Genomic DNA, 27,987 nt, shown 5'->3' with positions numbered 1-27,987 from the left:
CTCGGGGAGCCAACCTGAATCCCCACCGGGGAGGGATTTGTTAGTCCTCTAGGAGGGTGGCTTCCTGGGGATTCTCACTCCAGGAGGACACCTTCACTGAAGCCCTGCAGGGGTGATGGTGGTCCAGGCTGGAAAGTTTTCCTTCAGTCTCATGTGGGGCAGCTCCCTGCTGACATTCGGTGCCTGCATCTGACCTCGAGGACTGCCCAGGTCACATGAGTGGGGCAACAAGGGCTCCAGGGTGCCATGGGGATTATGTGGGGTCTCTCTGTTCCCGCAGAGAGGTGGGCGATCTGGCCCATGGGGTCAGGCTTGTAGGGTTCGGTGGCGGGGAGAGCCAAGGGTTCCCTGGATCCATTACCATCACTTCTTCACATGGATCAAATCACATGGTCCATGGAGGGAGAGCATGTGTGAGCCGACACCCCTTGCTCCCTTTCCCCCATGGAGATGTGAGGCCCTGTTTGGACACCTGACCCCCGTCCCTCCAGATAGTGAACCTGGAGGAAGACTCTTCTTGGGTCCCCTGGCCCCAAGCTAAAGTCCATCAGCCAGATGCCAGACCCTGGTGCACTGAAGCTCGTGCCCTTCCTGGTGCCCTGGTCTCCTTCACTGAGCTGTGGTGAGAACATCCAGGTCCTGCTGGATGCATGCATGGGGAGGAATGTGCCCTGGATTGGGTCAATGATGAGAACCTTATATTGTCCTGAAGAAAGGTGATGACTTAAAAATCATGCTCAATAGGATTATGCTGAGGCCCACCCTAGGTGACAATTTTGGAAGAGGACACTGGAAATCAATGAGGTCCCTGGCAGGGCCACTGTAATTTGTGGTGGAGACCTGGAAGCCCTGAAGGGCACCTCATGGGGTCCCAATCCTGTCTCTTCACTCCCCCGTGAGGCAGCCCAAGCTCCCTGTGTGTGCTTGGTGTACGCGCTCTGCTTTCCTGGAGGCGGGACATTTTGGCTGCTCCTTCCTGAGCCCCTGTTCTCCCCTGTGTCTTTCAGTGAGCTCTTTTGCCCAGCAGAATCCCTGGCATGGACCGGCATAGGTGAGTGTCTCCTGCTTGGGTCATGGGCCGTGAGCCAGACCATAGGGTTGCCGAGGGTCAGCCTTTGAGCCATGAGGGTTTCCTCAGGAGGCGACCTGAATCCCCACCTGGGATGGGTTCTCCAGGAGGGCAGCTTCCTTGTGAATCTGAGCCAAGTAAGATACCTTCTCTGAAGCCCTGCAGGGTTGCCAGTTGTGCAGGCAAGAAAGGGTTCCCTCAGCCCCAGGCAGGGCATCGCCCAGCAGAGACTCGGTGGTTGGGTTAGGCCTCTAGGATGGCCAGGCCACATGAGGGGGGCCACAAGGGCTCTGGGGCACCACAGGGGCCTCACAGGGTCTCTCCGACCCCGAAGAGTGGTGGGCGATTCGGCCCATGTGGTCACTGTTTCACATGGATCCCATCACATGGGTCCATGGAGGGAGAGCATGTGTGAGCAGGCACCCCTTGCTTCCTTTCCCACATGAGCCCCTGCTTGGACACATGTCCTCCTCCTGTCCCCCCAGATGGTGGCCCTGGAGGAGGACTTGTATTGGGGCCACTGGCCCCATGTCAGTGTCCGCCAGCCTGGCATCCAGCCCCTGGAGTGCTGAAGCTCAGGCCCTTCCTGTTGCCCTAGTCTCCTGCACTGAGCTTGGTGAGCCCATTCGGGTACTGCTGGATGCATGGGCGGGGAGGGATGTGCCCTGGGTTGGGTCGATGATGAGAACCTTATATTGTCCTGAAGAGAGGTGATGACTTAAAAATCATTCTCAAAAGGATTATGCTGAGGCCTGGCCTAGGTTAGAAATTTGGAAGACGATGCTTGGATCCTGAGATCCCCAGCCAGGCCACTCTATTTTTGGCTGGAGTCCTTGAGACCCTGAAGGGCGTCTCAGGGCTGCTGAATGCTGTCTCTGCGCTTGTCCATGAGGCAACCCACTTTCACCTTGTGGGCTTGGTGTTGGCCTTCCGGTTCTCCGGGGACGCGGCATATTGTCAGCTTGTCCCTGAGTACCCGTTCTCCCCTGTGTCTTTCAGTGAGCTCTTCTGCCCAGGTGGTTCCCCTGGTCTTGATGGGCATAGGTGAGTACATCCTGCTGGCATCCTGGTCCATGAGCCAGGGTGCGTACGGTTGCCGGAGGTCACCCTTTAGGCCATGTGGGTTTCCTCAGGGAGCTGACCTGAATCCCCACTGGGAGGGATGGTTTCTCCAGGAGGGTGTCTTCCATAGAAACTGGTTCCAAGAAGGATGCCTTCCCTGAAGCTGTGCAGGGGTGACGGTGGTCCAGGCAGGAAAGGGTCCATTCAACCCAATGCAGTACAGCTTCTAGCTGAGACTCAGTGCATGGGTGAGGGCTTGAGGACTCCCAGGCAACATGAGGGGTTCCACAGGATCTCCGGAGGCCACAGGTGTTAAGCAGGAACTCTCCATCCTTGAGGCTTGCTGGGGGTGGTGGGACGGCAGCAGGGTGTGGGTGATCGAGTTTATGGATTCAGGCCAAGATTCAAGGGTCAGGCGCCATCCATTGCCCTGATGGGACCAACCCTGTTGTGCAATGGGCTGTCCCACTGGTGCCTCCTTGGGCCTGGTGTGGGCAGCGTGGCTTCAATGGGGTTGGGTCAAGGCTGAGCTCTGGCCCGCACCTGGTGGTTGGCCCTGGGAATTGTGGACTTTGGGCCAAGGGTGCAGCCCGCCTGCCTCTGGAGGTCATCCTACCCAGAGGTGGAGTGGCCGGAAGGGTGGCAGGCATCCTGTGGTAAAAGGCCCACTGTTGAGGGTCCCGTCCCACCAATTTGCTGTCCAAGCTGCTTCTGAGCCATGGGTTCACCTCCAGGGAAGCGAGATCTTGAGCCCAGGGAAAGGAGAGGACATCATGTGTCCCCTGATTGGCTGAGAATGGGGAGAGTGTTTGGGTGGCATGTGGTGCATGAATGGGGACCCACCAGAGAAAGCACGTGGCCCTGGGGCCCCAGGATGCGATTTCCAGCGTGCTTATAGAGGGCGTCTGAGTGGACCCTCTCCATGCCCAGGCGCAGGCTATGTGACTGCCAGGTGTGCAGCAGTTCGTGGCATCCGGGCTAGCCTCCTTGATTGCTTATGAGCTGGTTGATAGCCCTGGCCTGTGCCGAGGGGTCCTGGTGCGGCCCTGGGGTTGTTCAGGGGAGCCGGCATGGGCAGTGGAGGTGCTCTTGGGGCCTGCAGTAGGGCACAGCCCAGGTGTTCTTGCTTGAGCGCAGTGAACCACCTGCCCTTTCCTTCCAGGGTTCGGTAGCAGGGAGGGCCAAGGGTCCCCCGCGTCCATAACAGGTCAGTGTGCCACATGGATCCCATCACATGGGTACATGGAGGGAGAGCATGTGTGAGCCGGCACTCCCCACTCTCTTCCCCGCATTGCAGGGTGAGGCCCTGTTTGGACCCGTCCTCCAGCTATCTCACCAGATGGTGAGCCCAGAGGAAGACCCCCTGGCCCTGGGCTAGTATCCATCAGCCAGGTCCCCAGCCCCCAGTGTGCTGAAGCTCAGGCCCTTCCCAACGCCCTGGTCTCCTGCACTGAGGTGTGGTGAGCACATCCGGGTCCCAGTGGATGCATGCACAGGGAGGGATGTGCCCTAGGTTGTGTCGATGATGAGAACCTTATATTGTCCTGAAGAGAGGTGATGACTTAAAAATCATTCTCAAAAGGATTATGCTGAGGACTGGCCTAGTTTAGAATTTTGGAAGAGGATGCTGGGATCCCGAGGTCTCCAGGAGAGCCCCTGTATTTTTGGCTGGAGACCTGGAGGCCCTGAAGGATATCTGGGGGGCCCAACCCTGTCCCTATACTCCTCTGTGAGGCAGCCCAGGCTCTCTGTGCGGGCTTGGTGTTGGCACTCTGCTTTTCTGGGGGCGGGTCAGGTTGCTGGTTCCTTCCTGAACCATTGTTCTTCCCTTGATTCTTTCAGTGAGCTCTTCTCTCAGGCGGGTCCCCTGGCATTGACCAGCATAGGTGAGTGGATCCTGCTGGGTTCATGGGCCATGAGCCAGACACATGGGGTGACTGAGGGTCAGCCTTCGGGACAGGAAGATTTCCTCAGGGAGCCAACCTGAATCCCCTCCGTGGAGGGATGTGTTGGTCCTCCAGGAGGGTGGCTTCCTGGGGAATCTGACCCCAGGAGGACACCTTTGCTGAAGCCCTGCAGGGGTGATGGTGTTCCAGGCCGGAAACGTTTCCTTCAGTCTCATGTGGGGCAGCTCCCTGCTGACATTCGGTGCCTGCATCTGACCTCGAGGACTGCCCGGGCCACATGAGTGGGGCAACAAGGGCTCCAGGGTGTCACAGGGATTATGAGGGGGACTCTCCATCCCCGGAGAGAGGTGGGCGATCTGGCCCATGGGGTCAGGCTTGTAGGGTTCAGTGGCAGGGAGAGCCAAGGTTTCCCTGGGTCTATTACCGTCACTGTTTCACATGGGTCCCATCACATGGGTCAATGGAAGGAGGACATGTGTGAGCAAGCACCCCTTGCTCCCTTTTCCACATGGAGATGTGAGGCCCTGTTTGGACACCTGACCCCCGTCCCTCCAGATAGTGAACCTGGAGGAAGACTCTTCTTGGGTCCCCTGGCCCCAAGCCAGTGTCCGTCAGCCAGATGCCAGAACCCCGTGCACTGAAGCTCGTGCCCTTCCTGGCGCCCTGGTCTCCTGCACTGAGCTGTGGTGAGAACATCCGGGTCCTTCTGGATGCATGTGTGGGGAGGAATGTGCCCTGGATTGGGTCAATGATGAGAACTTTATATTGTCCTGAAGAAAGGTGATGACTTAAAAATCATGCTCAATAGGATTACGCTGAGGCCCACCCTAGGTGACAATTTTGGAAGAGGACACTGGGAATCAATGAGGTCCCTGGCAGGGCCACTGTAATTTGGGGTGGAGACCTGGAAGCCCTGAAGGGTATCTCGTGGGGGCCCAACCCTGTCTCTTCACTCCCCCTTGAGGCAGCCCAAGCTCCCTGTGTGTGCTTGGTGTCGGCACTCTGCTTTCCTGGAGGCAGGGCATTTTGGCTGCTCCTTCCTGAGCCCCTGTTCTCCCCTGTGTCTTTCAGTGAGCTCTTTTGCCCAGCAGACTCCCTGGCATTGATCGGCATAGGTGAGTGTCTCCTGCTTGGTTCGTGGGCCATGAGCCAGACCATAGGGTTGCCGAGGGTCAGCCTTTGAGCCATGAGGGTTTCCTCAGGAGGCGACCTGAATCCCCATCGGGGATGGGTTTCCTCAGGAGGCGACCTGAATCCCCATCGGGGATGGGTTCTCCAGGAGGGCAGCTTCCTTGTGTATCTGAGCCAAGTAAGATGCCTTCTCTGAAGCCCTGCAGGGTTGCCAGTTGTGCAGGCAAGAAAGGGTTCCCTCAGCCCCAGGCAGGGCATCGCCCAGCAGAGACTCGGTGGTTGGGTTAGGCCTCTAGGATGGCCAGGCCACATGAGGGTGGCCACAAGGGCTCTGGGGCACAACAGGGGCCTCGCAGGGTCTCTGCGACCCCAAAGAGTGGTGGGCGATTCGGCCCACGGGATCGGGCCCCAGATTCAAATATCACACCACACCCATGGCCCTGAATGGAACCGACCCTGTTAAGCATTGGGGCATCCCAGGGGTGCCACTTTGAACCGGGTGTGGGATGCCGCTGTTTGCCTGAGGTTGGGTCGAGACTAGCTCCGGCCAGCACCTGATGGTGGTGCAGTCCGGCCCTGAGATTAGTGGGCTGTGGGCCCAGGGTGCAGCCTGTGTCCCGCTGGGGGTCACCTCTTCCTTGTGGGCGAGTGGTGGAAGGGCGTCCTCCTGAAATGGGAAGGCCCGCTGTGGAAGGAACTGTCCTGGAAATTTGCCATCCAGGCTGCTTCTGAGCCATGGGGTCACCTCCAGAGTGGCAGGGTCTTGGGCCCAAGGAAAGGAGAGGACACTGTTTCCCCAATTAGCTGAGTGTGGCCCTGCTGTCTGTGTGGGAGGTGTTGTGTGGGGCATGGATAGGGACCCACCAGAGACAATACATGGCCCTCGGGCCCCAGGCTGCAATTTCTCAGTGCATCCTTGGAGACGGTCCTGGGCCTCCTCCACGCCCAGGGTCAGGCTGTACAACTGTCAGGTTAGCGGCGGCATGTGGTGTCTGGGCCTGTCTACTTGGTTGTCCGTGAGCTGCTGGTGGCCCTGGCCCTTTCCCAGGGGTTCAGGTGCAGCCCTGGGGTTGTGTGGGACAGCCAGTGTGGGCAGTGGAGCTGCTCTGGAGGCCTGCTTTAGGGTGCAGCCTGGGTGTCTTGCCCGAGTGTAGTGACCCACCTGCGGTGTCCTCACGGGGTTCCCTAGCAGGGAGGGCCAAGGGTCCCCTGTGTCTGTGACACATGAGTGTTTCCCATGGGTCCCATCAAATGGGTCCACGGAGGGAGAGCATGAGTGAACTGGCACCCCCCACCCCCACCCTCTTCCCCACCTGGAGGCATGAGCCCCTGGTTGGACATATGTCCTCCTCCTGTACCCCCAGATGGCAGCCCTGGAGGAGGACTTATACTGGGGCCGCTGGCCCCACATCAGTGTCCGTCATCCCGGCGTCCAGCCCCTGGTGTGCTGAAGCTCAGGCCCTTCCTGTTGCCCTAGTCTCCTGCACTGAGCTTGGTGAGCCCATTCGGATACTGCTGGATGCATGGGTCGGGAGGGAGGTGCCCTGGGTTGGGTCGATGATGATATATTGTCCTGAAGAGAGGTGATGACTTAAAAATCATTCTCAAAAGGATTATGCTGAGGCCCGGCCTAGGTTAGAATTTTGGAAGAGGATGCTGGGATCCCGAGGTCCCCAGGAGAGCCCCTTTATTTTTGGCTGGAGACCTGGAGGCCCTGAAGGGTATCTGGGGGACCCAGCCCTGTCCCTATACTCCTCTGTGAGGCAGCCCAGGCTCTCTGTGTGGGCTTGGTGTTGGCACTCTGGTTTTCTGGGGGCGGGTCAGGTTGGTGGTTCCTTCCTGAACCATTGTTCTCCCCTTGATTCTTTCAGTGAGCTCTTCTGCTCAGGCGGGTCCCCTGGCATTGACCAGCATAGGTGAGTGGATCCTGCTGGGTTCATGGGCCATGAGCCAGACCACATGGGGTGACTGAGGGTCAGCCTTCGGGACAGGAAGATTTCCTCGGGGAGCCAACCTGAATCCCCACCGTGGAGGGATGTGTTAGTCCTCCAGGAGGGTGGCGTCCTGGGGAATCTGACCCCAGGAGGACACCTTTGCTGAAGCCCTGCAGGGGTGATGGTGGTCCAGGCTGGAAAGTTTTCCTTCAGTCTCATGTGGGGCAGCTCCCTGCTGACATTCGGTGCCTGCGTCTGACCTTGAGGACTGCCCGGGCCAAATGAGTGGGGCAACAAGGGCTCCAGGGTGCCACGGGGATTATGAGTGGGACTCTCCATCCCCAGAGAGAGGTGGGCAATCAGGCCCATGTGGTCAGGCTTGTAGGGTTCGGTGGTGGGGAGAGCCAAGGTTTCCCTGGGTCCATTACCGTCACTGTTTCACCTGGATCCCATCACATGGGTCCATGGAAGGAGAGCATGTGTGAACAGGCACCCCTTGCTCCCTTTCCCACATGAGCCCCTGGTTGGACATATGTCCTCCTCCTGTCCCCCCAGATGGTGGCCCTGGAGGAGGACTTGTATTGGGGCCACTGGCCCCACGTCTGTGTTCATCAGCCCGGCATCCAGCCCCTGGTGTGCTGAAGCTCAGGCCCTTCCTGTTGCCCTAGTCTCCTGCACTGAGCTTGGTGAGTCCATTCGGGGACTGCTGGATGCATGGGCAGGTAGGGAGGTGCCCTGGGTTGGGTCGATGATGAGAACCTTATATTGTCCTGAAGAGAGGTGATGACTTAAAAATCATTCTCAAAAGGATTATGCTGAGGCCTGGCCTAGGTTAGAATTTTGGAAGAGGATGCTCGGATCCTGAGATCCCCAGCCAGGCCACTGTATTTTTGGCTGGAGTCCTTGAGGCCCTGAAGGGTGTCTGAGGGCTGCTGAAACCTGTCTGTGTGCTTGTCCGTGAGGCAACCCACGTTCACTGTGTGGACTTGGTGTTGGCCTTCCCGTTCTCCGGGGATGGGACATACTGTCAGCTTTGTCCCTGAGTACCCGTTCTCCCCTGTGTCTTTCAGTGAGCTCTTCTGCCCAGGTGGTTCCCCTGGTCTTGATGGGCATAGGTGAGTACATCCTGCTGGCGTCCTGGTCCATGAGCCAGGGTGCGTACAGTTGCCGGAGGTCACCTTTAGGCCATGTGGGTTTCCTCAGGGAGCTGACCTGAATCCCCACTGGGAGGGATGGTTTCTCCAGGAGGGTGTCTTCCATAGAAACTGGTTCCAAGAAGGATGCCTTCCCTGAAGCTGTGCAGGGGTGACGATGGTCCAGGCAGGAAAGGGTCCCTTCAACCCAATGCAGTACAGCTTCTAGCTGAGACTCAGTGCACGGGTGAGGGCTTGAGGACTCCCAGGCAACATGAGGGGTTCCACAGGATCTCCGGAGGCCACAGGTGTTAAGCAGGAACTCTCCATCCTTGAGGCTTGCTGGGGGTGGTGGGATGGCAGCAGGGTGTGGGTGATCGAGTTTATGGATTCAGGCCAAGATTCAAGGGTCAGGCCCCACCCATTGCCCTGATGGGACCAACCCTGTTGTGCAATGGGCTGTCCCACTGGTGCCTCCTTGGGCCTGGTGTGGGCAGCGTGGCTTCAATGGGGTTGGGTCAAGGCTGAGCTCTGGCCCGCACCTGGTGGTTGGCCCTGGGAATTGTGGACTTTGGGCCAAGGGTGCAGCCCGCCTGCCTCTGGAGGTCATCCTACCCAGAGGTGGAGTGGCCGGAAGGGTGGCAGGCATCCTGTGGTGAAAGGCCCACTGTTGAGGGTCCTGTCCCACCAATTTGCTGTCCAGGCTGCTTCTGAGCCATGGGTTCACCTCCAGGGAGGCGGGATCTTGAGCCCAGGGAAAGGAGAGGACATCATGTGTCCCCTGATTGGCTGAGAATGTGGAGAGTGTTTGGGTGGTATGTGGTGCATGAATGGGGACCCACCAGAGAAGGCTCGTGGCCCTGGGCCCCAGGATGCAATTTCCAGCGTGCTTATAGAGGGCGTCTGAGTGGACCCTCTCCATGCCCAGGTGCAGGCTATGTGACTGCCAGGTGTGCAGCAGTTCGTGGCATCCGGGCTAGCCTCCTTGATTGCTTATGAGCTGGTTGATAGCCCTGGCCTGTGCCGAGGGGTCCTGGTGCGGCCCTGGGGTTGTTCAGGGGAGCCGGCATGGGCAGTGGAGGTGCTCTTGGGGCCTGCAGTAGGGCACAGCCCAGGTGTTCTTGCTTGAGCGCAGCGAACCACCTGCCCTTTCCTTCCAGGGTTCGGTAGCAGGGAGGGCCAAGGGTTCCCCGCGTCCATGACAGGTCAGCGTTCCTCCTGGATCCCATCACATGGGTACATGGAGGGAGAGCATGTGTGAGCCGGCACTCCCCACTCTCTTCCCCGCATTGCAGGGTGAGGCCCTGTTTGGACCCATCTTCCAGCTATCTCACCAGATGGTGAGCCCAGAGGAAGACCCCATGGCTCTGGGCCAGTGTGCGTCAGCCAGGTCCCCAGCCCCCAGTGTGCTGAAGCTCAGGCCCTTCCCAACGCCCTGGTCTCCTGCACTGAGGTGTGGTGAGCACATCCGGGTCCCAGTGGATGCATGCACAGGGAGGGATGTGCCCTAGGTTGTGTCGATGATGAGAACCTCATATTGTCCTGAAGAGAGGTGATGACTTAAAAATCATGCTCAATAGGATTACGCTGAGGCCCAGTCTAGGTTAAAATTTTGGAAGAGGATGCTGGGATCCCAAGTTCACAGGCAGGGCCACTGTATTTTGGACTAGAGAACTCAAGGCCCTAAAGGGCATCTTGAGGGGGTCCAACCTGTCTCTGTGCTCCTCCGTGAGGCAGCCCTGGCTCCCTGTGTGGCCTTGGTGTTGGCGCTCTGGTTCCCGGGCGTGGCATGTGGGCACCTCCTTCCAGAGCCCCCATTCTCCCCTGTGTCTTTCAGTGAGCTCTTCCGCCCATTTGGGCCCCCTGACATTGACCGGCATAGGTGAGTGGATCCTCTTTGGGTCATGGGTCATGAGCGAGGCAAAGTGGGGTCACCATGCATCTGCCTTCGGGCCATGAGAGTTTCCTAAAAGTGTGGACCTGAATTCCCACCGGGGATGAGTTATCCAGAAGGGCCACTTCCTTGGGAATCGGACCCAAGAAGGACGCCTGTCCTGAAGCCCAGCAGGGGTGGTGGTGGTCCAGGCAGGAAAGGGTTCATTCGACACCAAGCAGGCAGCTCCCATCTGAGACTTGGTGCATCGGTCAGGCCTTGAGGACTGCCCAGGACACATGAGGTGGCCACAGGGGCTCCGGGGCGCTACGGGGGGTCTACAGAGAGGGGTAGGCGATTGGGTCCTTGGGGGTCATGCCATGGAGTTTCAAGGACACCCATGGCCCTGAATGGGACTGACCCTGTTGAGCAATGGGCCATCCCAATGGCACCTCCTTGAGTCTGACGGTGGGTGGTGCTGTTTCCCTGGGGCTAGGTCAAGGCTGAGCTCTGGCCAGTGCCTGTGGTGCTGCAGGCTGGCCCTAGAACTCATGGGCTTTGGGCCATGGGGACAGCTTGTGTCATGCTTGGGGTCACCCCTTCCCGGAGGTTGAATGGCGGGAGTGGTGGCTTCCTAAGGTGGGAAGTCCTGCTATTGAGCAACCTGTCCTGGGAATTTGCCACCCAGGCTGCTTCTGAGACATGAGGTCACCTCCAGAGTGGCAGCATCTTGGGTCCAAGGAAAGAGGAGCATAACATGTGTCCCCAGATTGGTTGAGTGTGGCCTAGCTCTGTGTTTGGGAGGTGTGCAGGGTGTGGATGGGGATGTATCAAAGAAAGTACATAGCCCTGGAGCCCCAGGCTGTGATTTCCAGTGTATGCTTGGGGAGGGGCAGGAGCAGGCTCTCGACTGCCAGGTCTGCAGCAGCGCGTGGCATCCGGGCCAGCCTCCTGGTTGGCCATGTGCTGGTTGGTGGCCCTGGCCTGTGCCCAGTGGTCTCAGGGTAGACCTGGCATTGTGCAGGGCAGCCAGCAGGGCAGTGGAGGTGCTCTCAGGACCTGCAGTAGGGCGCAGCCTGGACTTTTTGCGTGAGACCAGTGACCCACCTGCACTGTCCTTCCAGGGTTGGGTGGCTGGGAGGGCCAAGGGTGGTCCATGTCTGTCTCCGTGACACATCAGTGCTCCGCATGGATCCTATCACATGGATATCCCCTACCCACCTTCCCCACATGGAAGCATGAGGCCCTACTTGGACATGTGTCCTCCTGTCCTAGATGGTGAGCTCGGAGGAAGACTTGCATTGGGCCCAATGGAGCTGGGCCAGTGTCTGTCAGCCAGGTCCCCAGCTCCTGATGCGCTGAAGCTCAGGCCCTTCCTGGAGCCCTGGTCTCCTGCCCTGAGCTGTGGTGAGCCCATCTGGGTCCCACTGGATGCATGCATGGGAGGGGGTTGCCCTCGGTTGGGTAGATGATGAGAACCTTATATTTTCTGAAGAGAGGTGATGACTTAAAAATCATGCTCAGTAGGATTACGCTGAGGCCCAACCTAGGGGAGAATTTTGGAAGAGGACGCTGGGATCCTGAGGTCCCTGGCAGGGCCACCGTATTTTGGGCTGGAGACCTCAAGGCCCTGAAGGGCATCTTGGCAGCACCCAGCCCTGTCTCTGCACTCCTCGGTGAGGCAGCCCAGGCTCCCTGTGTGGGCTTGGTGTCAGAGTCCCATTCCCCAGGGGCGGGGCAGGTTGGCGGCTCCTCCCTGAGTCCCCTTTCTCCCTTGTGTCTTTGAGTGACTTCTTCTGCCCAGGTGGGCCCCCTGGCGTTGACCAGCATAGGTGAGTGGAACCTGCTGGTGTCATGGGCCATGAGCCAGGCCATGTGGGGACTCCAGGTCAGCCTTCAGGACAGGAGAGTTTCCTCAGGGAGCAGGGGAATCCCCACTGGGGAGGGATGGCTTCTCCCAGAGGGCCACTTTCTTTCAAATTGGACCCATGGAGGACATCTTCTCTGAAGACCTGCAGAAGTGATGATGTTTCAAGCAGCAAAGGGTTTTTTCAGCCCCTGCAGGGCAGGCAGCTCCCAGATGAGATTCTGTGCATGGGTCAGGCCTCAAGAACTGCCAAGGCCACATGCGGGGTGCCACACAGGCTGTGAGGCACCACAGGGGTCATGCAAGAGCTCTCGGTCTTCAGGCTTGTTGTGGGGGTGGTGACAGAGTGATCAGGCCCACAGGGTCAGGCTGCAGTGTTTCAAGGATCGCGCCCACCCGTGGCCCTGAATGGGACCGATGCTTTTGAGCAATGAGCCATCCCAGTGGCTCCACATTGAGCCTGGTGGGGGCGCCACTGTTTCAGTGGGGATGGATGAAGCTTGAGCTCTGGCCAGCACCTGATGGTGTTGCAGGCTGGCCCAGGGACTTGTGGGCTTTGGGCCAGGTCGGCAGCCTGAGTTCTGCTGGGGGTCACATCTTTCCTGAGTTTCAGTGTCAGGATGCATGTCCTCCTTAGGTGGGAAGGCCTGCTGTGGAGGGTCCTGTCCTGGGAGTTTGCTCCCCAGGCTGCTTCTGAGCCATGGCGTCACCTCCAGGTGGTGGGGTCTTGGGCCCAAGGAGCAGAGAAGACACCATGTGGCCCCTGATTGGTCGAGTATGGCCTGGCTTTGAGTTTGGGAGGTGTGCAGGGCATGGATGGGGACCCACCAGAGAAAGCACGGGCCCATGGAGCCCCAGGCTGCGATTTCTGATGCGTACTTGGAGAGGGCGCCTGGTTGGGCACCCACCATGCCCAAGGGTAGGCTATGCAACTACCAGGTCTGCGGCAGTGCATGGCATCAGGACCAGCCTCCTTTGTTGGCTGTGAGCTGGTTGGTGGCCCTAGCCCGTGTCCAGTGATCTCTGTGCAGCCCTGGGGTCATGTGGAGCAGCCAGTGTAGGCAGGGGAGGTTATCTTGAGGTGTGCAGTAGGCACATCCCAGGCGTCTTTCCCGAGCCCAGTGACCTCCCTGCCCTGTCCTTCCAGGGTTCGGTGGCGGGGAGGCCCAAGGGTACCCTGTGTCCATGACAGGTCAGTATTTCATGTGAATCCCATCACATGGGCCCTCCTCCTGTCCCCCCAGATGGTGAGCCTGGAGGAAGACTTGCACTGGGCCTTCTGTGCGCCGGCCAGAGGCCATCAACCAGGTGCCCAGGTCCTGTTGTACTGAAGCTTGGGCCCTTCCTGGCACCCTGGTCTCCTTCATGGAGCTGGGGAGCCCATCCGGGTTCTTCTGGATGTATGCATGGGGAGCGGGGTGCACTGGGTTGGGTCAATGATGAGAACCTTATATTGTCCTGAAGAGAGGTGATGACTTAAAAATCATGCTCAATAGGATTAAGCTGAGTCCCAGCCTAGGTGACAATTTTGGAAGTGGACACTGAGAATCACGAGGTCCCTGGCAGGGCCACTGTATTTTGGGCTGGAGACCTGGAGGCCCTCAAGGGCCTCTCACAGGGACCCAACCCTGTCTCTGCACTCCTCCGTGAAGCACAGCAGGCTCCCTGTGCGGACTTGGTGTTGGCACTGTTTCCCAGGGGCAGGGCACATTGGTGGCTTTTCCCTGAGTCCCCATTCTTGCCTTGTGTCTTTCAGTGAGCTCTTCAGCTCAGAAGGGCCCCTTCACCTTGATTAGCGTAGGTGAGTGCATCCTGCTGGTGTCATGGGCCATGAGTCAGGCCGCGTGGGGTCACCAAGGGTCAGTCTTTAGGACAGGAGGGTTTCCTCAGGGAGCCAACCTGTATTTCCACCGGGGAGGGATGGTTTCTCCAGGAGGGCGGCTTCCTTGGGAACTGGACCCAAGATGTTGCCTTCCTGAAGCCCTGCAGGGATGACAGTGGTCCAGGCAGGAAAGACTTCCTTCAGCCCCGTGCAGGAGAGCTCCCAGCTGAGACTCAGTGCATGTGTCAGGCCTCGAGGATTGCCGAGGCCACATGACGGGGGCCACAGGGCCTCCGGGGCACCACGGGGGTCATGCAAGAGTTCTCTTTCCCTGGAGAGGGGTGCTTGAATGAGCCTATGGGGTTGGGCCGTGGAGATTCAAGGATTGTACCCAACTATGTCCCAAAATGGGACTGACCCTGTTGAGCTATGGACCATCCCATGGTGCCTCTTTGAGCTTGGTGGGGGGCAGTGCTGTTTCCCTGGGTTTGGGTCAAGGCTGAGCTCTGGCCAGTGCCTGGTGGGGCTGTGGGCCGGACCTGGGACTCGTGGGCTTTAGGCCAAGTCGACAACTTGTGTTCTGCTGGAGGTCACCCCTTCCCCATGGGTGAGTGGCTGGAAGAGTGGAATGTGCGGTGGGAAGGCCCGCTGTTGATGGTCCTATCCCGAGAATTTGCTGCCCAGACTCTTTCTGTGCCATGGGGTCATGTCCAGGGTGGCAGGGTCTTGGGCCTAAGGAAAGGAAAGGACACCATGTGGCCCAGGATTGGCCAAGGTTGGCCCGGCTCTGTGTTTGGGACATGTGTGGGGCATGGATGGGGACCCACCAGAGAAAGCACATGGCCCTGGTACTCCAGGCTGTGATTTCAGGTGTGGCTTGGAGAGAGTGCCTGGGCAGGTGCCCACCATGCCCAGCGGCAGGCTATGCAACTTCCATGTCCACGGTGGCACATGGCTTCTGGGCCAGGCTCCTCGGTTGGCCATGAGCATGTCGGTGACCCTGTCCCATGCTCAGTGGTCCTGGGGCAGCCCTGGGATCATGTGAAGGAGAAGTCAGAGGGGGCACTGGAGGTGCCCTCAAGGTCTGCAGTAGCATGAAGACCAGGGGTCTTGCCCAAGCCCAGTGATCCACCTGCCCTGTTTTTTCAGGGTTTGGTGATGGGGAGGGCCGAGAGTGCCCTGTATCCGTGACAGGTCAGTGTTCCACATGGATCCCATCACATGGGTATCCCTTACCCCGTTCCCCACCTGGAGGTATGAGGCCCTGTTTGGACACATGTCCTCCTCCTGTCCATCCAGATGGTGAGCCTGAAGGAAGACTTGCGTCAGGACCAATGGACCCTGGCAAGTGTCCGTCAGCCAGGTGCTCAGCCCCTGGTGCACTGAAGCTCAGGCCCTTCCTGGCCCCTTGATCTCCTGCACTGAGCTGTGGTGAGCACATCCGGGTCCCGCTGGATGCATGTGTGGGCAGGGGGGGTGCGCTGGGTTGGGTCAATGATGAGAACCCTATATTGTGTTGAAGAGAGGTGATGACTTAAAATTACCATGCTCAATGATTACGCTGAGGCCCAACCTAGGTGAGAAATTTGGAGGAGGATGCTGGGATCCCGAGATTTCCGGCAGGGCCACTGTATTTTGGGCTGGAGCCCTGGAGGCCCTGAAGGGTATCTGGGGGAGGCCCAACTCTGTCTCTGCACTCCTCTGTGAGGCAGCCCAGGCTCCCTGTGCGGGCTTGGTGTTGGCCTTTCTGTTCCCCAGTGAAGTGGCACGTGGGTGGCTCCTCCCTGAGCCCCAGTTCTCCCCTTGTGTCTTTCAGTGAGCTCTTCTGCCAAGGGGGGGCCTCCTGGCATTGACCAACATAGGTGAGTGGATCCTGCTGGCATCATGGGCATGGGTTCACCGAGGGTCAGACTTCAGGCCATGAGGGTTTCCTCAGGGAGCTGACCCCAATTCCCATCAGGGAGGGATCGTTTCTCCAGGAGGGCGGCTTCCTTGGGAATCTTACCTGAGGAGGATGCCTTCCCTGAAGATCTGCAGGAATGACAATGGTCCAGATAGCAAAGGGTTCCTTCAGCCCCATGCAGGACATCGCCCAGTTGAGACTTGGTGTGCAGGTCAGGCCTTGAGGACTGCCCAGGCCACATGAGGCGGGCCAGAAGGGCTCCAGGGTGCCACAGGTTTCACTTGGGAGCTCTCGGTCCCCGGGCATGTTCCTGGGGGGGTGGTGATGGGGTCGGGCCATGGAGGTTCAAAGATCTCATCCCACCTGTGGCCCTGAATGGGGCTGATCCTGTTGAACAATGGGCCATCCCAGTGGCACGTATTGAGCCTGGTCAGGGGTGGTGCAGTTTCAATGGGTTGGGTCAAGGTTGAGATCTGGCCAGCTCCTGGTGGTGCTTCAGGCCAGTCCTGTGACCCATGGGCTTTGGGCTAAGGGGGCATCCCATGTCCCATGGGGGTCACCTGTTCTCCATGTTTGAGTGGCAGTAACAGTGGCATTCTGAGGTGGGAAGGTCCACTGTCTAGGGTGTTGTACCGGGAATTTGCCACCCCGGCTTCTTAGCCAAGGGGTCACCTCCAGGGTCTCGGGATCTTGGGCCCAAGGAAACGAGAAGATACCATGTGGCCCTTGATTGGCCGAGTGTGGCCCAGATCTGTGTTTGGGAGGTGTGGGATATGAATGGGGTCCCACCAGTGAAAGCTCATGGCCCGGGTCCCCAGGCTGTAATTTTCAGTGCACACTTGGGGAGGGCTCCTCAGTGGGTGCCCACCACGCCCAGAGGCAGGCTATGTGACTGCCAGGTTTGCAACGGTGCATAGCTTCCAGGCTACCCTCCTTGGTTGGCTGGGAGCGGGTTGGTGGCCATGGCCTATGCCCAGTGGTCACAGGGCAACCCTGGGATCATGCGGGGGAGCTGGTGAGGGCAGTGGAGGTGCTCTCCGGAACGGAAGTATGGCGCAGCCCAGGTATCTGGCCCAAACCCAATGACCAGCCTGCCTTGTTTCTCAGGGTTTGGTGATGGGGAGGGCCAAGGGTGCCCTGCATCTGTGATGGGTCAGTGTTCCACATAGAACCCATTACAGGGGATTCCTTATCCCCTTCTCCACATGGAGATGTGAGGCCCTGTTTGGACACATATCCTCCTCCTGTCCCCCCAGATGGTGAGCCTGGAGGAAGATTTGCATTGGGCCCAATGGCCCTGGGCCAGTGTCTGTCAGCCAGTTTCCCAGCCCCTGGTGCACTGAAGCTCAGGCCTTTCCTGGCATCCTGGTCTCCTGCACTGGGCTGTGGTGAGTATATCATGGTCCTGCTGGATGCATGTGCAGGGAGGGGGGTGCCTTGGGTTCAGTCAGTGTCGAGGACCTTATATTGTTCTGAAGAGAGGTGGTGACTTAAAAATCATGCCCAATAGGACTACGCTGAGGCCCAGCCTAGTTGAGAATTTTGGAAGAGGACAGTAGGATCCCGAAGTCCCTGGCAGGGCCCTTGTATTTTAGGCTGGAGACTTCAAGGCTCTGAAGGGCACCTGGAGGTGGCTCAACCTGTCTCTGTGCTCCTCCATGAGGCAGTCCAGGCTCCCTCTGTGGGCTTTCTGTTGGCACTCTGGTTCCCTGGGCCAGGGAACGTTGGTGGCTCCTCCCTGAGCCCCTGTTCTCCCCTTGTGTCTTTCAGTGAGTGCTTCTGCCCTGGCAGGCCACTTGGCATTGACCGGTATAGGTGAGTGGATCCTGCTGGGGTCATGGGTCATGAGCAAGGCCACATGGGTCGCCGAGGGTCAGCCTTACAGCCATAAGGGTTTTCTCAGGGAGCCCACCTGAATTCCCACCGGGGAGGCATAGGTTCTCCAGGAGGGCGGCGTTTTGGGGAATCAGACCCAAGGGGGACACCTTCCCTGAAGCCCTGCAAGGGCGATGGTGGTCCAGGCAGGAAAGGGTTTTTTTCAGCCCCACACAAGGCAGCTCCTAGCTGAGAATCGGTGCTTGGGTCAGACCTCAAGGATTGCCCAGGCCACATGAGGGCGACTGAGAGCCTCCGGGGCGCCACAGGGGTCACATGGGAGCTCTCGGTGCCTGGCGTGTGATGCACAAATGGACCTCTTGGGTTTGTTCACGGAGATTCAAGGATCGCACCCCACCATGCCCCTGAATGGGACGGTCCCTCTTGAGAAATGGGCCATCCCAGTGGGTCTCCTGGAGCCTGGTTGGGGGGTGGCATTGTTTCCCTGGGGTTGGGTGAAGGCAGAGTTCTGGCCGGCACCTGGTGGTGCTGCAGGTCAGCACTGGGACCCGTGGGCATTGGGCCAAAGGAGAGCCCGAATCCCACTGGGGGTCACCCTTTTTCCAACATCAAATATCTGGAAGGGTGGCCTCCTGAGGTGGGAAGGCCTGCTGTTGAGGGACATGTCCCGGGAATTTGTCACTCAAGCTTCTTCTGAGCTTTGGGGTCACATCCAGGGTGGCAGGGTCTTGGGTCCAAGCAAAGCAGAGGGCACCATGTGTCTCCTGATTGGCCAAGTGTTGCTGGCTCTGTGTGGGAGGTGTGCAGAGTATGGATGGGGACCCACGAGAGAAAGCACGTAGCACTGCAGCTCCAGGCTATGATTTCTATTGCATGCTTGGAGAGGGTGCCTGGACAAGCGTGCCATGCCCAGGGGCAGGCTGGGCAACTACCAGGTCTTCAGCAGAGTGTGACATCTGGGCCAGCTTCCTTGGTTGGCCGTGACCTGGTTGGTGGCCCGGCTCTGTGCCTACTGGCCCCAGGGCAGCCCTGGGATCATGCAGGGGAGCCATTTTGAACAGTGGAGGTGCTCTTGGGGCCTGTAGTATGGCACAGCCTAGGTGTTTTGCTCAAGCCCAGTGACCCACCTGCCCTGTCCTCTCCGGGATCGGTGGAAGGGAGGGCCAAAGGTGCTCCGTGTACTTGATGAGTCAGTATTTCACATTGAACTCATCACATGTGTCCATGGAGGGTGAGCAACGGTGAGATGGCACTGCTGACCCCCTTCCCCACATAGAGGTCAGTTTGGACACGTGTCTTCCTCCTGTCTCCCCATATGGCGACCCCAGAGGAAAACTTGTGTTGGGCCTGCTGTCACTGGGCCAATGTCAGTCAGCCAGGTGCCCAGCCCCTGGTGCGCTGAAGCTTGGGCCCTTCTGGCACCCTTGGCTCCTGCACTGAGCTGTGGTGAGCCCATCTGGGTCCTGCTGGATGCATGTGCAGGGAGGGGGATACCCTGGGTTAGGTCGATTATGAGAACCTTATATTGTCCTGAAGAGAGGTGATGACTTAAAAATCATGCTCAATGGGATTACGCTGAGGCCCAGCCTAGGTGAGAGTTTGGAAGAGGATGCTGGGATTCTGAGGTCCCTGACAGAGTAAATGTATTTTGGGCTGGAGACCTTGAGGCCCTGAAGGGCATCTGGTGGGCCCACCCCTATCTCTGCGCTCCTCCGTGAGGCAGCCCAGGCTCCCTGTGCTGGCTTGGTATCTGGGCTCCGGATCCCTGGTTATGGGGCACGTTGGAGTCTCCTTCCTGAGTCCCCGTTCTCCCCCGTGTCTTTCAGTGAGCTCTTCTGCCCAAGTGGTCCCCGCAGCCTTGAGCGGCATAGGTGAGTGCATCCTGTTTCGGTCATGGGCCATGAGTGATGCAGCATGGGGTCCTCGACATTCAGCCTTCGGGCCACTAGGGTTTTCTCAGGCTGCCAACCTACTCCCCACCAGGGAGCGATGGTTTCTCCAGGAGGGCCACTTCCTTGGGAATCTGACCCAAGGAGCACATCTTTCCTGAAGCCCTGCAGGGGTGACAGTGGTCCAGGCTGGAAAGGGTTCCTTCAGCCCAGTGTAGGGCAGCTCCCAGCTGAAACTCGGTGGACAGCTCAGGCCTGGAGTACTGTCCAGGGCACATGGGGAGGAGGGGCACAGGGAATGTGGCGCACCCTAGAGGTTACACTGGAGTTCTCTCTCCCTGGAGAGGGGTGAGTGATTGGGCCCACACAGTCAGGCTGTGAAGATTCAAGGAATGCTCCACACCCATGGCCTTGAATGGTACCAACCCTGTTGAGCAGTGGGCCATCTTATGGTACCTCCTTGAGGCTGGTGAGGGATGGCACTGTTTCAGTGAGGTTGGGTCAAGACTGAGCTCTGGCTGGCACCTGGTGGTGCTGCAGGCCCTGGGACTTGGGGGCCTTCAGTCAAAGGGGCAGCTCCGATCCTGCTGGGGACAACCCTTCCTTGAGGTCCAGTGGTGAAGAGTGTCCTCCTAAGGTGGGAAGGCCTGCTGTCAAGGGAATTTGCCACCCAGGCTGCTTCTGAGCCTTGGGGTCACCTCAGGGTGGCAGGGTCTTGGGCCCAAGGAAAGGAGAAGACACCATCTGGTTCCTGATTGGCTGAGTGTAGCCGGGCTCTGTGTGTTGGAGTTGGGCAGGGCATGGATGGGGACCCACCAGAGAAAGTGTGGCCCAGGGGCCCCCCAGGCTTGGAGAGGGCACCAGGGCCGGTGCCCACAATGCTCAGGTGCTGGCTCTGGGAGGGCCAGGTCTGCAGCGGCTTTTGGCATCTGGCCAACCACCTTGGTTGGCCAGGAGCTGGTTGATGGCCCTCTCCTGTGCCCTGTGTCCCTCGTATGGCCCTGGGGTCATGTGTGGGAGCTGGCCTGAGCAGTGGAGGTGCTCTTGGGGCCTGCAGTAGGGTACAGCCTAGGCATCTTGCCTGAGCCAGCACTGTCTTTTGCTTTCCCTGTCTTTCCAGGGTTTGGTGGCAGAGAGGGCAAAGGATGCCCCACATCTGTGTTGGGTCAGTGTTCAGCATGGATCCCATCACATGGGTATCCCTTAGCCCCTTCCCTGCATTGATATGTGAGGCCCTGGTTGGACACATGTCCTCCTTCTGTCCCTCTAGATGGTGAGCCTGGAGGAAGATGTGTGGGACCCGCAGGCCGAGGGCCAGTGTCTCTCAGCCAGGTGCTCAGCTCCCAGTGGGCTGAAACTCTGACCCTTCCTGGCACCCTGCTCTCCTGCACTGTGCTGTGGTGAGCACATCCGGGTTCCACTGGATGTTTGTGCAGGGAGGGGGTTCCCTGGCTTGGGTCAATGATGAGAACAGGGCCACATGAGGAGGGCCAGAGGGGCTACAGAGTGCCATGGGGTAACAAGGGAGCTCTTGGTCCCTGGAGTGTGGTGTGTGAATGGGCCCATGGGGTTGGGTAGCAGAGATTCAAGGATCCTGCTCTACCCATGGCCCTGAATGTGACCATCGCTGTTGAGCAATAGGCCATCCCAGTGGGTCTCCTGGGGCCTGGTTGGGGGGTGGAGTTGTTTCCCTGGGATTGGGTCAAGGTTGACTCTGGCTGGCACCTGGTGGTGTTGCAGGTCAGCCCTGGGACTCATGGGCTTTGGGCCAGGGACAGCCCGTATCCCGCTGGGGGTCACCCGAGTGTTGTGAAGGGTGGCCTCCTGAGTTGGGAAGGCCCGCTATTGAGGCATCTGTACTGGGAATTTGTTGCTCACGCTGCATGGGAGCCATGGTGTCACCTCCAGGGTGGCAGAATCTTGGGACCAAGCAAAGGAGAGGGCAGCATGAGACTCCGGATTGGCTATGTGTGACTGGCTATGTGTCTTGGAGGTATGTGGAGTATGGATGGGGACCCACCAGAGAAAACAAGTGACCCTGAGGCCCCATGCTGTCTTTTCTGGTGCCTGCATGGAGAGGGTGCCTGTACGCATGCCCACCATGCCCAGGGGCAGGCTGTGCCACTGTCAGGTCTGCAGTAGCATGTGGCATCTGGGCCAGCCTCCTTGGTTGGCTGTGACCTGGCTGGTGGCCCGGACCTGTGCCCAGTGGTCCCAGGGCAGCCCTAGGGTCATGCGGAGGAGCAGTTTTGGCCAGTGGAGGTGCTCTTGGGTCCTGCAGTCCCGCATACCCTGGGCGTTTTGCCTGAGCCCAGTGACCTACCTGCCTTGTCCTTCCCGGGTTCGGTGGCAGGGAGAGACACTTGCATAGGTGATGAGTCAGTATTTCGCATGGATCTCATCACATGTGTCCATGGAGGGGGAGCAAGCGTGAGCTGGCACCCAACACCCCCTTCTCCACATGGAGGGTGGTCACATGTTCTCCACCTGTTCCCCTAGATGGTGAGACTTCTGTTGGGCTTGCTTTTCCTGGGCCAGTGTCCATCAGCCAGGTGCTCAGCCATCGGTGCGCTGAAGCTCCAGCCCTTCCTGGTGCCCTGATCTCCTGCACTGAGCTGTGATGAGCACATCCGGGTTCCACTGGATGCACGTGCGGGAAGGGGGGTGCCCTGGGTTGGGTCAGTGATGAGAACCTTATATTGTCCTGAAGAGAGGTGATGACTTAAAAATCATGCTCAATAGGATTACGCTGAGGCCCAGCCTAGGGGAGAATTTTGGAAAAGGATGCTGGGATCCCAAGGTCCCCAACAGGGCCACTGTATTTTGGACCTGAGACCTGGTGGCTCTGAAGGGCATCTGGAGGTGGCCGAACCTGTCTCTGCACTCTAGGTTCCCTGTGTGGGCTTGGTGTCGGTGCTCCAGTTCCCTGGGGGCAGGGAATGTTGATGGCTCCTTCCTGAGTCCCTGTTCTTGCCTTTGTCTTTCAGTGAGCTCTTTCACCTAGGAGGGCCTCTTGGCATTGACTGGCATAGGTGAGTGGATCCTGCTGGTGTTATGGATCATGAGCCAGACCATGTGGGGTCCCCAAGTATCAGCCTTTGGGCCACAAGGGTTTTCTCAGGGAGCTGACCTGAATTTCCACCTGAGACGGAAAGGTTCTCCTGGAAGGCAGGCTTTTTGGAATCGGACCCAAGGAGGACACCTTCTCTGAAGCCCTGAAGGGGTGATGGTGGTCCAGGCAGGAAAGGGTTCCTTCTGCCTAACATAGGACAGTGCCTAGTTGAGACTCGGTGCTGCAGTAAGGCCTTGAGGACTGCCCAGGCTACATGAGGGGGGCCAGAGGGGCCACGGGGCACCACAGGGTTAATGGTGACCTCTTGGTCCCCAGAGTGTGGTGCGTGAATGGACCCATGGTGTTGGGTTGTGGAGATTCAAGGATAGTGCCCCACCTATGGCCCTGAATGCAACTGTCCCTGTTTAGCAATGGGCCATCTCAGTGGGTCTCCTGGAGCCTGGTGGGGGGCAGAGTTGTTTCCCTGTGACTGGGTTAAGGTAGAGCTCTGGCCGGCACCTGGTGGTGCTGCAGGTCAGCCCTGGGACTCTTGGGCTTTTGACCAAGGGGCAGCCTGTATCCCGCTGGGGGTCATCCTATCTCTGAGGTCAAGTGTCGTGAAGGGTGGCCTCCTGAAGTGGGAAGGCTCGCTGTCGAGGGACCTGTCCTAGGATTTTATTGCTCAGGCTGCTTCTGAGCCATGGTGTCACCTCTAGGGTGATGGGGTCTTGGGAACAAGCAAAGGGGAGGGCACCATATTGCTCCGGATTGGGCAAGTGTGGCCCAGCTCTGTGTGTGTGAGGTGTGCAGAACATGGATGGTGACCCACCAGAGAAAGCACATGGCCCTGTAGCTCTAGGTTGTGATTTCCGTGCACACTTGGAGACAGCATCTTGATGTGTGCCCAGCAAGCCCAGGGGCAGACTATGCGATAGCCAGGTCTGCAGCGGTGTGTGGCATCTGGGCCAGCCACCTTTGTTGGCCATGAGCTGGCTCATGGCCCTGACCCATGCCCACTGGTGTCAGGGGGCCCTGGGGTCGTGTGAGGAGCCATCTGTGGCAGTGGAGGTAGACTCAGGGCCTGCAGTATGGCGCAACCCATGCATTTTGCCTGAGCTCAGTGACCTACCTGCCCTGTTCCTCCAGGGTTTGGTGGCAGGGGGAGCCAAGGGTGCCCCACATTGGTGACGAGTTAGTACTTCACATGGATCTCATAACATGTGTCCGTGGAGGGCAAGCAAATGTGAGCCCCCACCCACTACTGCCTTCCCCACATGGAGGTCAGTTTGGACACATATCATCCTGCTGTCCCCCAAATGGTGAGACCGAAGAAGACTTGCCCTGGGCCCTCTGTTCTTGGGCCAGTGTCAGTCAGCCAGGTGCCCAGCTCTAAGTGCACTGAAGCTTGGGCCTTTCCTGGAATGCTCGGCTCCCGCACTGAGCCAGGGTGAGCACATCCGGGTCCTGCTGGATGCATGTGTGGGGCAGGGGTGTGCCGTGCGTTGGGCTGATGATGAGAACCTTATATTGTCCTGAAAAGAGGTGATGACTTAAAAATCATGCTCAATAGGATTACATTGAAGCCCAGGATAGGTAAGAATTAGGGAAGATGATGCAGGGATCCCAAGATCTCCAGCTAGGCCACACTTATTTTGCACTGGAGAACTTGAGAACTTGAAGGGCATCTCAGGGGAGCCCAACCCTGTCTCTGAGCTCCTTCGTGAGGCAGCCCAGGCTCCCCTTGCGGGCTTGGTGTCTGTGCTCCGCTTCTCCAGGGACAGGGCAATTTGGTGCTGCTTCCTGAATGCTCCTTCTTCCCTGTGTCCTTCAGTGAGCTCTTCTGCCCAGGTGGGGTCCCTGGCTTTGAGCGGCATAGGTCAGTGCATCCTGTTGGGCTCATGGGCCATGAGTGAGGCAGCATGGGGTTGTTGAGAATCAGCCTTCAGGCCACTAGGGTTTTCTCAGGGAGCCAACCGATTACTCACCGGGAGGGATGGTTCCTCCAGAAGGGTCACTTCTTGGGAATCTGACCCTAGGAGCACACATTTCCTGAAGCTCGGCAGGGAGATGGTGGTCCAGGCAGGAAAGGATTCCTTCAACCTAACGTAGGGCAGTTCCCAGCTGAAACTAGGTGGTCAGGTCAGGCTTGAGGACTGCCCAGTCCACATGAAAGGGGCCACAGGGGCTTTGGGGTGCCCTGGGAGTCATGCTGGAGTTCTTCCCCCAAGAGGGGTGGGTGATAGGGTCCACGCGGTCAGGCTGCGGAGATTCAAGGAATGCCACCCACCCATGGCCCTGAATGGGACCAACCCTGTTGAGCAATGGGCCATTTTTGGCACTGTTTCAATGCAGTTGGGTCAAGGCTGAGCGCTGGCTGGTGCCTGGTGGTGCTGCAGGCCGGCCCTGGGGCTCATGGGCTTTATGCCAAGGGGGCAACTCCCATCCCACTGGGGTAATCTATTCCTTGAAGTCCAGTGGTGGGAAGGGTGGCCCCCTGAGGTGGGCAGACCTGCTGTCAAGGGACCTGTCCGGGGAATTTGCCACCTAGGCTGCTTCTGAGCCATGGGGTCACCTCCAGGATGGCGGGGTCTTCAGCCCAAGGAAAGGAGAGGACACCACGTGGTTTCCGATTGGCTGAGTGTGGCCTGGCTGTGTGTGTGGGAGGTGTGCAGGGCATGGATGGGGACTCATCAGAGAAAGAATGTGGCCCTGGAGGCCCCCAGGCTTTGATTTCTGGTGTGTGCTTGGAGTGGGCACCAGGGTGGCCCTACCATGCCCAGGGGCAAGGTCTTTGACTGCCAGGTCTGGAGTGGCTCCTGGCATCAGGACCACCCTCCTTGGCTCAACCAACCTTCAGCAGGTTGGCTGCCTTGGCCCGTGCCCCATGGTCCCGGTGCGACCCTGGGGTTGTTTGGGGGATCTGGCCCAGGCAGTGGAGGTGCTCTTGGGGCCCGCAGTAGGGCACAGCCCAGGCCTCTTGCCCCAGCCCAGTAACCCACTTGCCCTGTCTTTCCAGGGTTTGGTGGCAGGGAAGGCCAAGGGTGCTCTGCGTCCATGTTGGGTCAGAGTTCTGTAAGGATCCCATTACAAGGGTATCCCCTACCCACCTTCCCTACATTGATACATGAGGCCCTGGTTGGACACATGTCCTCCTCCTGTCCCTACAGATGGTGACCCTGAAGAAAGACTTGAGTTGGGCCTGAAGGCCCCGGGCCAGCGTCCATCATCCAGGTGCTCAGCTCCCAGTGCACTGAAGCTCAGACCCTTCCTGGTTCCCTGGTCTCTTGCCCTGAGCTCTGGTGAGCACAACTGGGTGCTGCTGGATGCATGCATGGGGAGGGGGGTGCCCTGGGTTGGGGTGGTGATGAGAACCTTGTATTCTTCTGAAGAGAGGTGATGACTTAAAAACCATGCTCAATAGGATTACACTTAGGCCGAACCTAGGTGAGAATGTTGGAAGAGGACGTTGGGATCCTATTATCCCTGGCAGAGCCACTGTGTTTTGGGCTGGAGACCTGGAGGCCCTGAAAGGGCATCTGGAGGGGGCCCAACCCTGTCTCTGTGCTCCTGCATGAGGGTCCCCAGGCTCCCTGTCCAGCCTTGGTGTTGGTGCTCTGGTACCCTGGGGATGGAACAAGTTGGTGGCTCTTTCCTGAGCCCCCATTCTCCCTTTGTGTCTTTCAGTGAGCTTTTCTGCCCAGGTGGGCACTCTGGCATTGATTAGCCTCCTTGGTTGTCCATGACCTGGCTGGTGGCCCGAGCCTGTGCCCAGTGGTCCCAGGGCAGCCCTGGCATCATACGGGACAGCTGTTTTGGGCAGTGGAGGTGCTCTCCAGGTCTGAAGTATGGCACAGCCTGGGCATTTTACCTGAGACTAGTGACCTGCCTGCCTTGTCCTTCCTGGGTTCGGTGGCAGGGAGGGCCAAGGGTGCCCTGCGTCAGTGCTGAGTCAGTATTTTGCGTGGATCTCATCACGTGTCCATGGAGGGAAAGCAAGCATGAGCTGGCACCCAACACCCCCTTCTCCGCATGGAGGGTGGTCACATGTCCTCCACCTATGCCCCCAGATGGTGAGACTTGAGGAAGACTTCCATTGGGCCTGCTTTTCCTGAGCCAGTGTCCATCACCCAGGTGCTCAGTCCCTGGTGCACTGAAGCTCCAGCCCTTCCTGGCGCCCTGGTCTCCTGCACTGAGCTGTGGTGAGCACATCCGGGTTTCACTGGATGTTTGTGCGGGGAGGGGGTTCTCTGGGTTGGGTCAATGATGAGAACCTTATATTGTCCTGAAGAGAGGTGATGACTTAAAAATCATGCTCAATAGGATTACGCTGAGGCCCAGCCTAGGGGAGAATTTTGGCAGAGGTTGCCGGGATCCCAAGATTTCTGGGAGGGCCACTTGTATTTTGGGTTGGAGACCTGGAGGCCCTGAAGGGCGTCTGGAGGTGGCCCAATGCTTTCTTTGCGCTCCTCTGTGAGGCAGCCCAGGCTCCCTTTGTGGGCTTGGTGTTTGCGCTCCTCTTCTCCAGTGATGGGGCACGTTGGGGGCTCCTCCCTGAGTCCTGGTTCTCCCCTTGTGTCTTTCAGTGAGCTCTTCTGCCAAGCGGTTCCCCTGGCATTGACCAACATAGGTGAGTGGATCCTGCTGGCATTATGGGCCATGAGCTAGGCCGCATGGGTTTGCTGAGGGTCAGACTTCAGGCCCCAAGGGTTTCCTCAGGGAACCGACCTCAATTCCCACCATGTGACTGCCAGGTTTGCAACAGTGCATAGCTTCCGAGCTACCCTCCTTGGTTGGCCGGGAGCTGGTTGGAGGCCGTGGCCCATGCCTAGTAGTCACAGGGCAGGCAGACTGCCCTGTTTTTTTCAGGGTGTGGTGATGGGGAAGGCCAAGGGTGCCCTGCATCCATGATGGGTCAGGGATTTCAGGAGGGATGGTTTCTCCAGGCGGGCAGCTTCCTTGGGAATCTTACCCAAGGAGGATGTCTTCCCTGAAGCCCTGCAGGGGTGACGATGGTCCAGATAGCAAAGGTTTCCTTCAGCCCCATGCTGGACATCACCTAGTTGAGATATGGTATGTGGGTCAGGCCTTGAAGACTGCCCAGGCCACCTGAGGGGGGCCAGAAGGGCTCTGGGGTGCCACAGGTGTTATGTAGGAGCTCTCAGTCCCCAGACTTGTTTCGTGGGGTTGGTGACGGGGTTGGGTTGTGGAGGTTCAAGGATTTCATCCCACCTGTGACCCTGAATGGGGCTAACCCTGTTGAGCAACAGGCCATCCCAATGGCACGTATTGAGCCTGGTGGGTTGTGGTGCAGTTTCAATAGGGTTGAGTCAAGGCTGAGATCCATCTGGTGCTTGGTGCTGCTGCTGGCCAGCCCTGGGACCCGTGGGCTTTGGGCTAAGGGGGTAGCCCAGATCCCATTGAGGGTAACCCATTCTCCGAGTTTGAGTAACGGTTAACAGTGGCATTCTGAGGTGGGAAGGCCCACTGTCTAGGGTCCTATACTGGGAAT

General features: G+C 58.6%; 1 protein-coding gene, 15 non-coding genes and 1 pseudogene across 65 annotated transcripts in view; all 17 read left to right on the top strand.

Moving 5' to 3' along the window:
* The window catches only part of LOC104002225 (uncharacterized), a 79,249-nt gene extending 52,598 nt beyond the window's left edge, over nt 1–26,651 (top strand). For 30 of the 50 annotated variants that reach the window (XM_063794493.1, XM_063794491.1, XM_063794498.1 and 27 more), the window contains 13 exons: nt 1,008–1,051; nt 1,555–1,685; nt 2,069–2,113; nt 3,294–3,338; nt 3,429–3,586; nt 3,974–4,017; nt 4,594–4,724; nt 5,110–5,153; nt 6,534–6,664; nt 7,041–7,085; nt 7,659–7,789; nt 8,174–8,218; nt 9,532–10,676. Coding sequence is in view for 2 of the 50 variants with exons in the window: in XM_063794538.1 (XP_063650608.1) it covers nt 16,993–17,089; nt 17,472–17,516; nt 19,364–19,408; nt 20,697–20,826; nt 22,414–22,458; nt 25,646–25,652 (369 nt within the window). In the remaining 48 variants the exon portion in view is untranslated. The other 20 variants (XM_063794538.1, XM_063794539.1, XM_063794505.1 and 17 more) reach the window with 20 other exon arrangements.
* On the top strand, nt 679–760 carry LOC112205681 (small nucleolar RNA SNORD115). The gene has a single exon (XR_002939779.1). It is a non-coding gene; the product is annotated as a small nucleolar RNA SNORD115 (small nucleolar RNA).
* Nucleotides 1,742–1,823, top strand: LOC112205704 (small nucleolar RNA SNORD115). Its single transcript, XR_002939802.1, has one exon. It is a non-coding gene; the product is annotated as a small nucleolar RNA SNORD115 (small nucleolar RNA).
* Nucleotides 3,648–3,728, top strand: LOC112205712 (small nucleolar RNA SNORD115). Its single transcript, XR_002939810.1, has one exon. It is a non-coding gene; the product is annotated as a small nucleolar RNA SNORD115 (small nucleolar RNA).
* On the top strand, nt 4,781–4,862 carry LOC112205676 (small nucleolar RNA SNORD115). Its single transcript, XR_002939774.1, has one exon. It is a non-coding gene; the product is annotated as a small nucleolar RNA SNORD115 (small nucleolar RNA).
* Nucleotides 6,721–6,796, top strand: LOC112205714 (small nucleolar RNA SNORD115; annotated as a pseudogene).
* On the top strand, nt 7,846–7,927 carry LOC112205703 (small nucleolar RNA SNORD115). The gene has a single exon (XR_002939801.1). It is a non-coding gene; the product is annotated as a small nucleolar RNA SNORD115 (small nucleolar RNA).
* On the top strand, nt 9,751–9,832 carry LOC112205699 (small nucleolar RNA SNORD115). The gene has a single exon (XR_002939797.1). It is a non-coding gene; the product is annotated as a small nucleolar RNA SNORD115 (small nucleolar RNA).
* Nucleotides 11,572–11,652, top strand: LOC112205709 (small nucleolar RNA SNORD115). Its single transcript, XR_002939807.1, has one exon. It is a non-coding gene; the product is annotated as a small nucleolar RNA SNORD115 (small nucleolar RNA).
* Nucleotides 13,407–13,488, top strand: LOC112205698 (small nucleolar RNA SNORD115). Its single transcript, XR_002939796.1, has one exon. It is a non-coding gene; the product is annotated as a small nucleolar RNA SNORD115 (small nucleolar RNA).
* Nucleotides 15,287–15,368, top strand: LOC112205711 (small nucleolar RNA SNORD115). Its single transcript, XR_002939809.1, has one exon. It is a non-coding gene; the product is annotated as a small nucleolar RNA SNORD115 (small nucleolar RNA).
* Nucleotides 17,146–17,227, top strand: LOC112205720 (small nucleolar RNA SNORD115). The gene has a single exon (XR_002939815.1). It is a non-coding gene; the product is annotated as a small nucleolar RNA SNORD115 (small nucleolar RNA).
* On the top strand, nt 19,040–19,121 carry LOC112205708 (small nucleolar RNA SNORD115). Its single transcript, XR_002939806.1, has one exon. It is a non-coding gene; the product is annotated as a small nucleolar RNA SNORD115 (small nucleolar RNA).
* LOC112205675 (small nucleolar RNA SNORD115) lies at nt 22,103–22,184 on the top strand. The gene has a single exon (XR_002939773.1). It is a non-coding gene; the product is annotated as a small nucleolar RNA SNORD115 (small nucleolar RNA).
* Nucleotides 23,983–24,064, top strand: LOC112205705 (small nucleolar RNA SNORD115). The gene has a single exon (XR_002939803.1). It is a non-coding gene; the product is annotated as a small nucleolar RNA SNORD115 (small nucleolar RNA).
* Nucleotides 25,835–25,915, top strand: LOC112205719 (small nucleolar RNA SNORD115). Its single transcript, XR_002939814.1, has one exon. It is a non-coding gene; the product is annotated as a small nucleolar RNA SNORD115 (small nucleolar RNA).
* An 81-nt stretch (nt 26,652–26,732) lies between the features above and the next one.
* Nucleotides 26,733–26,814, top strand: LOC112205662 (small nucleolar RNA SNORD115). The gene has a single exon (XR_002939760.1). It is a non-coding gene; the product is annotated as a small nucleolar RNA SNORD115 (small nucleolar RNA).
* Nucleotides 26,815–27,987: the final 1,173 nt, after the last annotated feature.

This window comes from Pan troglodytes, chromosome 16, assembly GCF_028858775.2.
Source record: "Pan troglodytes isolate AG18354 chromosome 16, NHGRI_mPanTro3-v2.0_pri, whole genome shotgun sequence".
Taxonomy (NCBI): domain Eukaryota; kingdom Metazoa; phylum Chordata; class Mammalia; order Primates; family Hominidae; genus Pan; species Pan troglodytes.
Note: the sequence above shows the minus strand (reverse complement) of the source record. Positions and strands in the feature narration are given on the sequence as shown.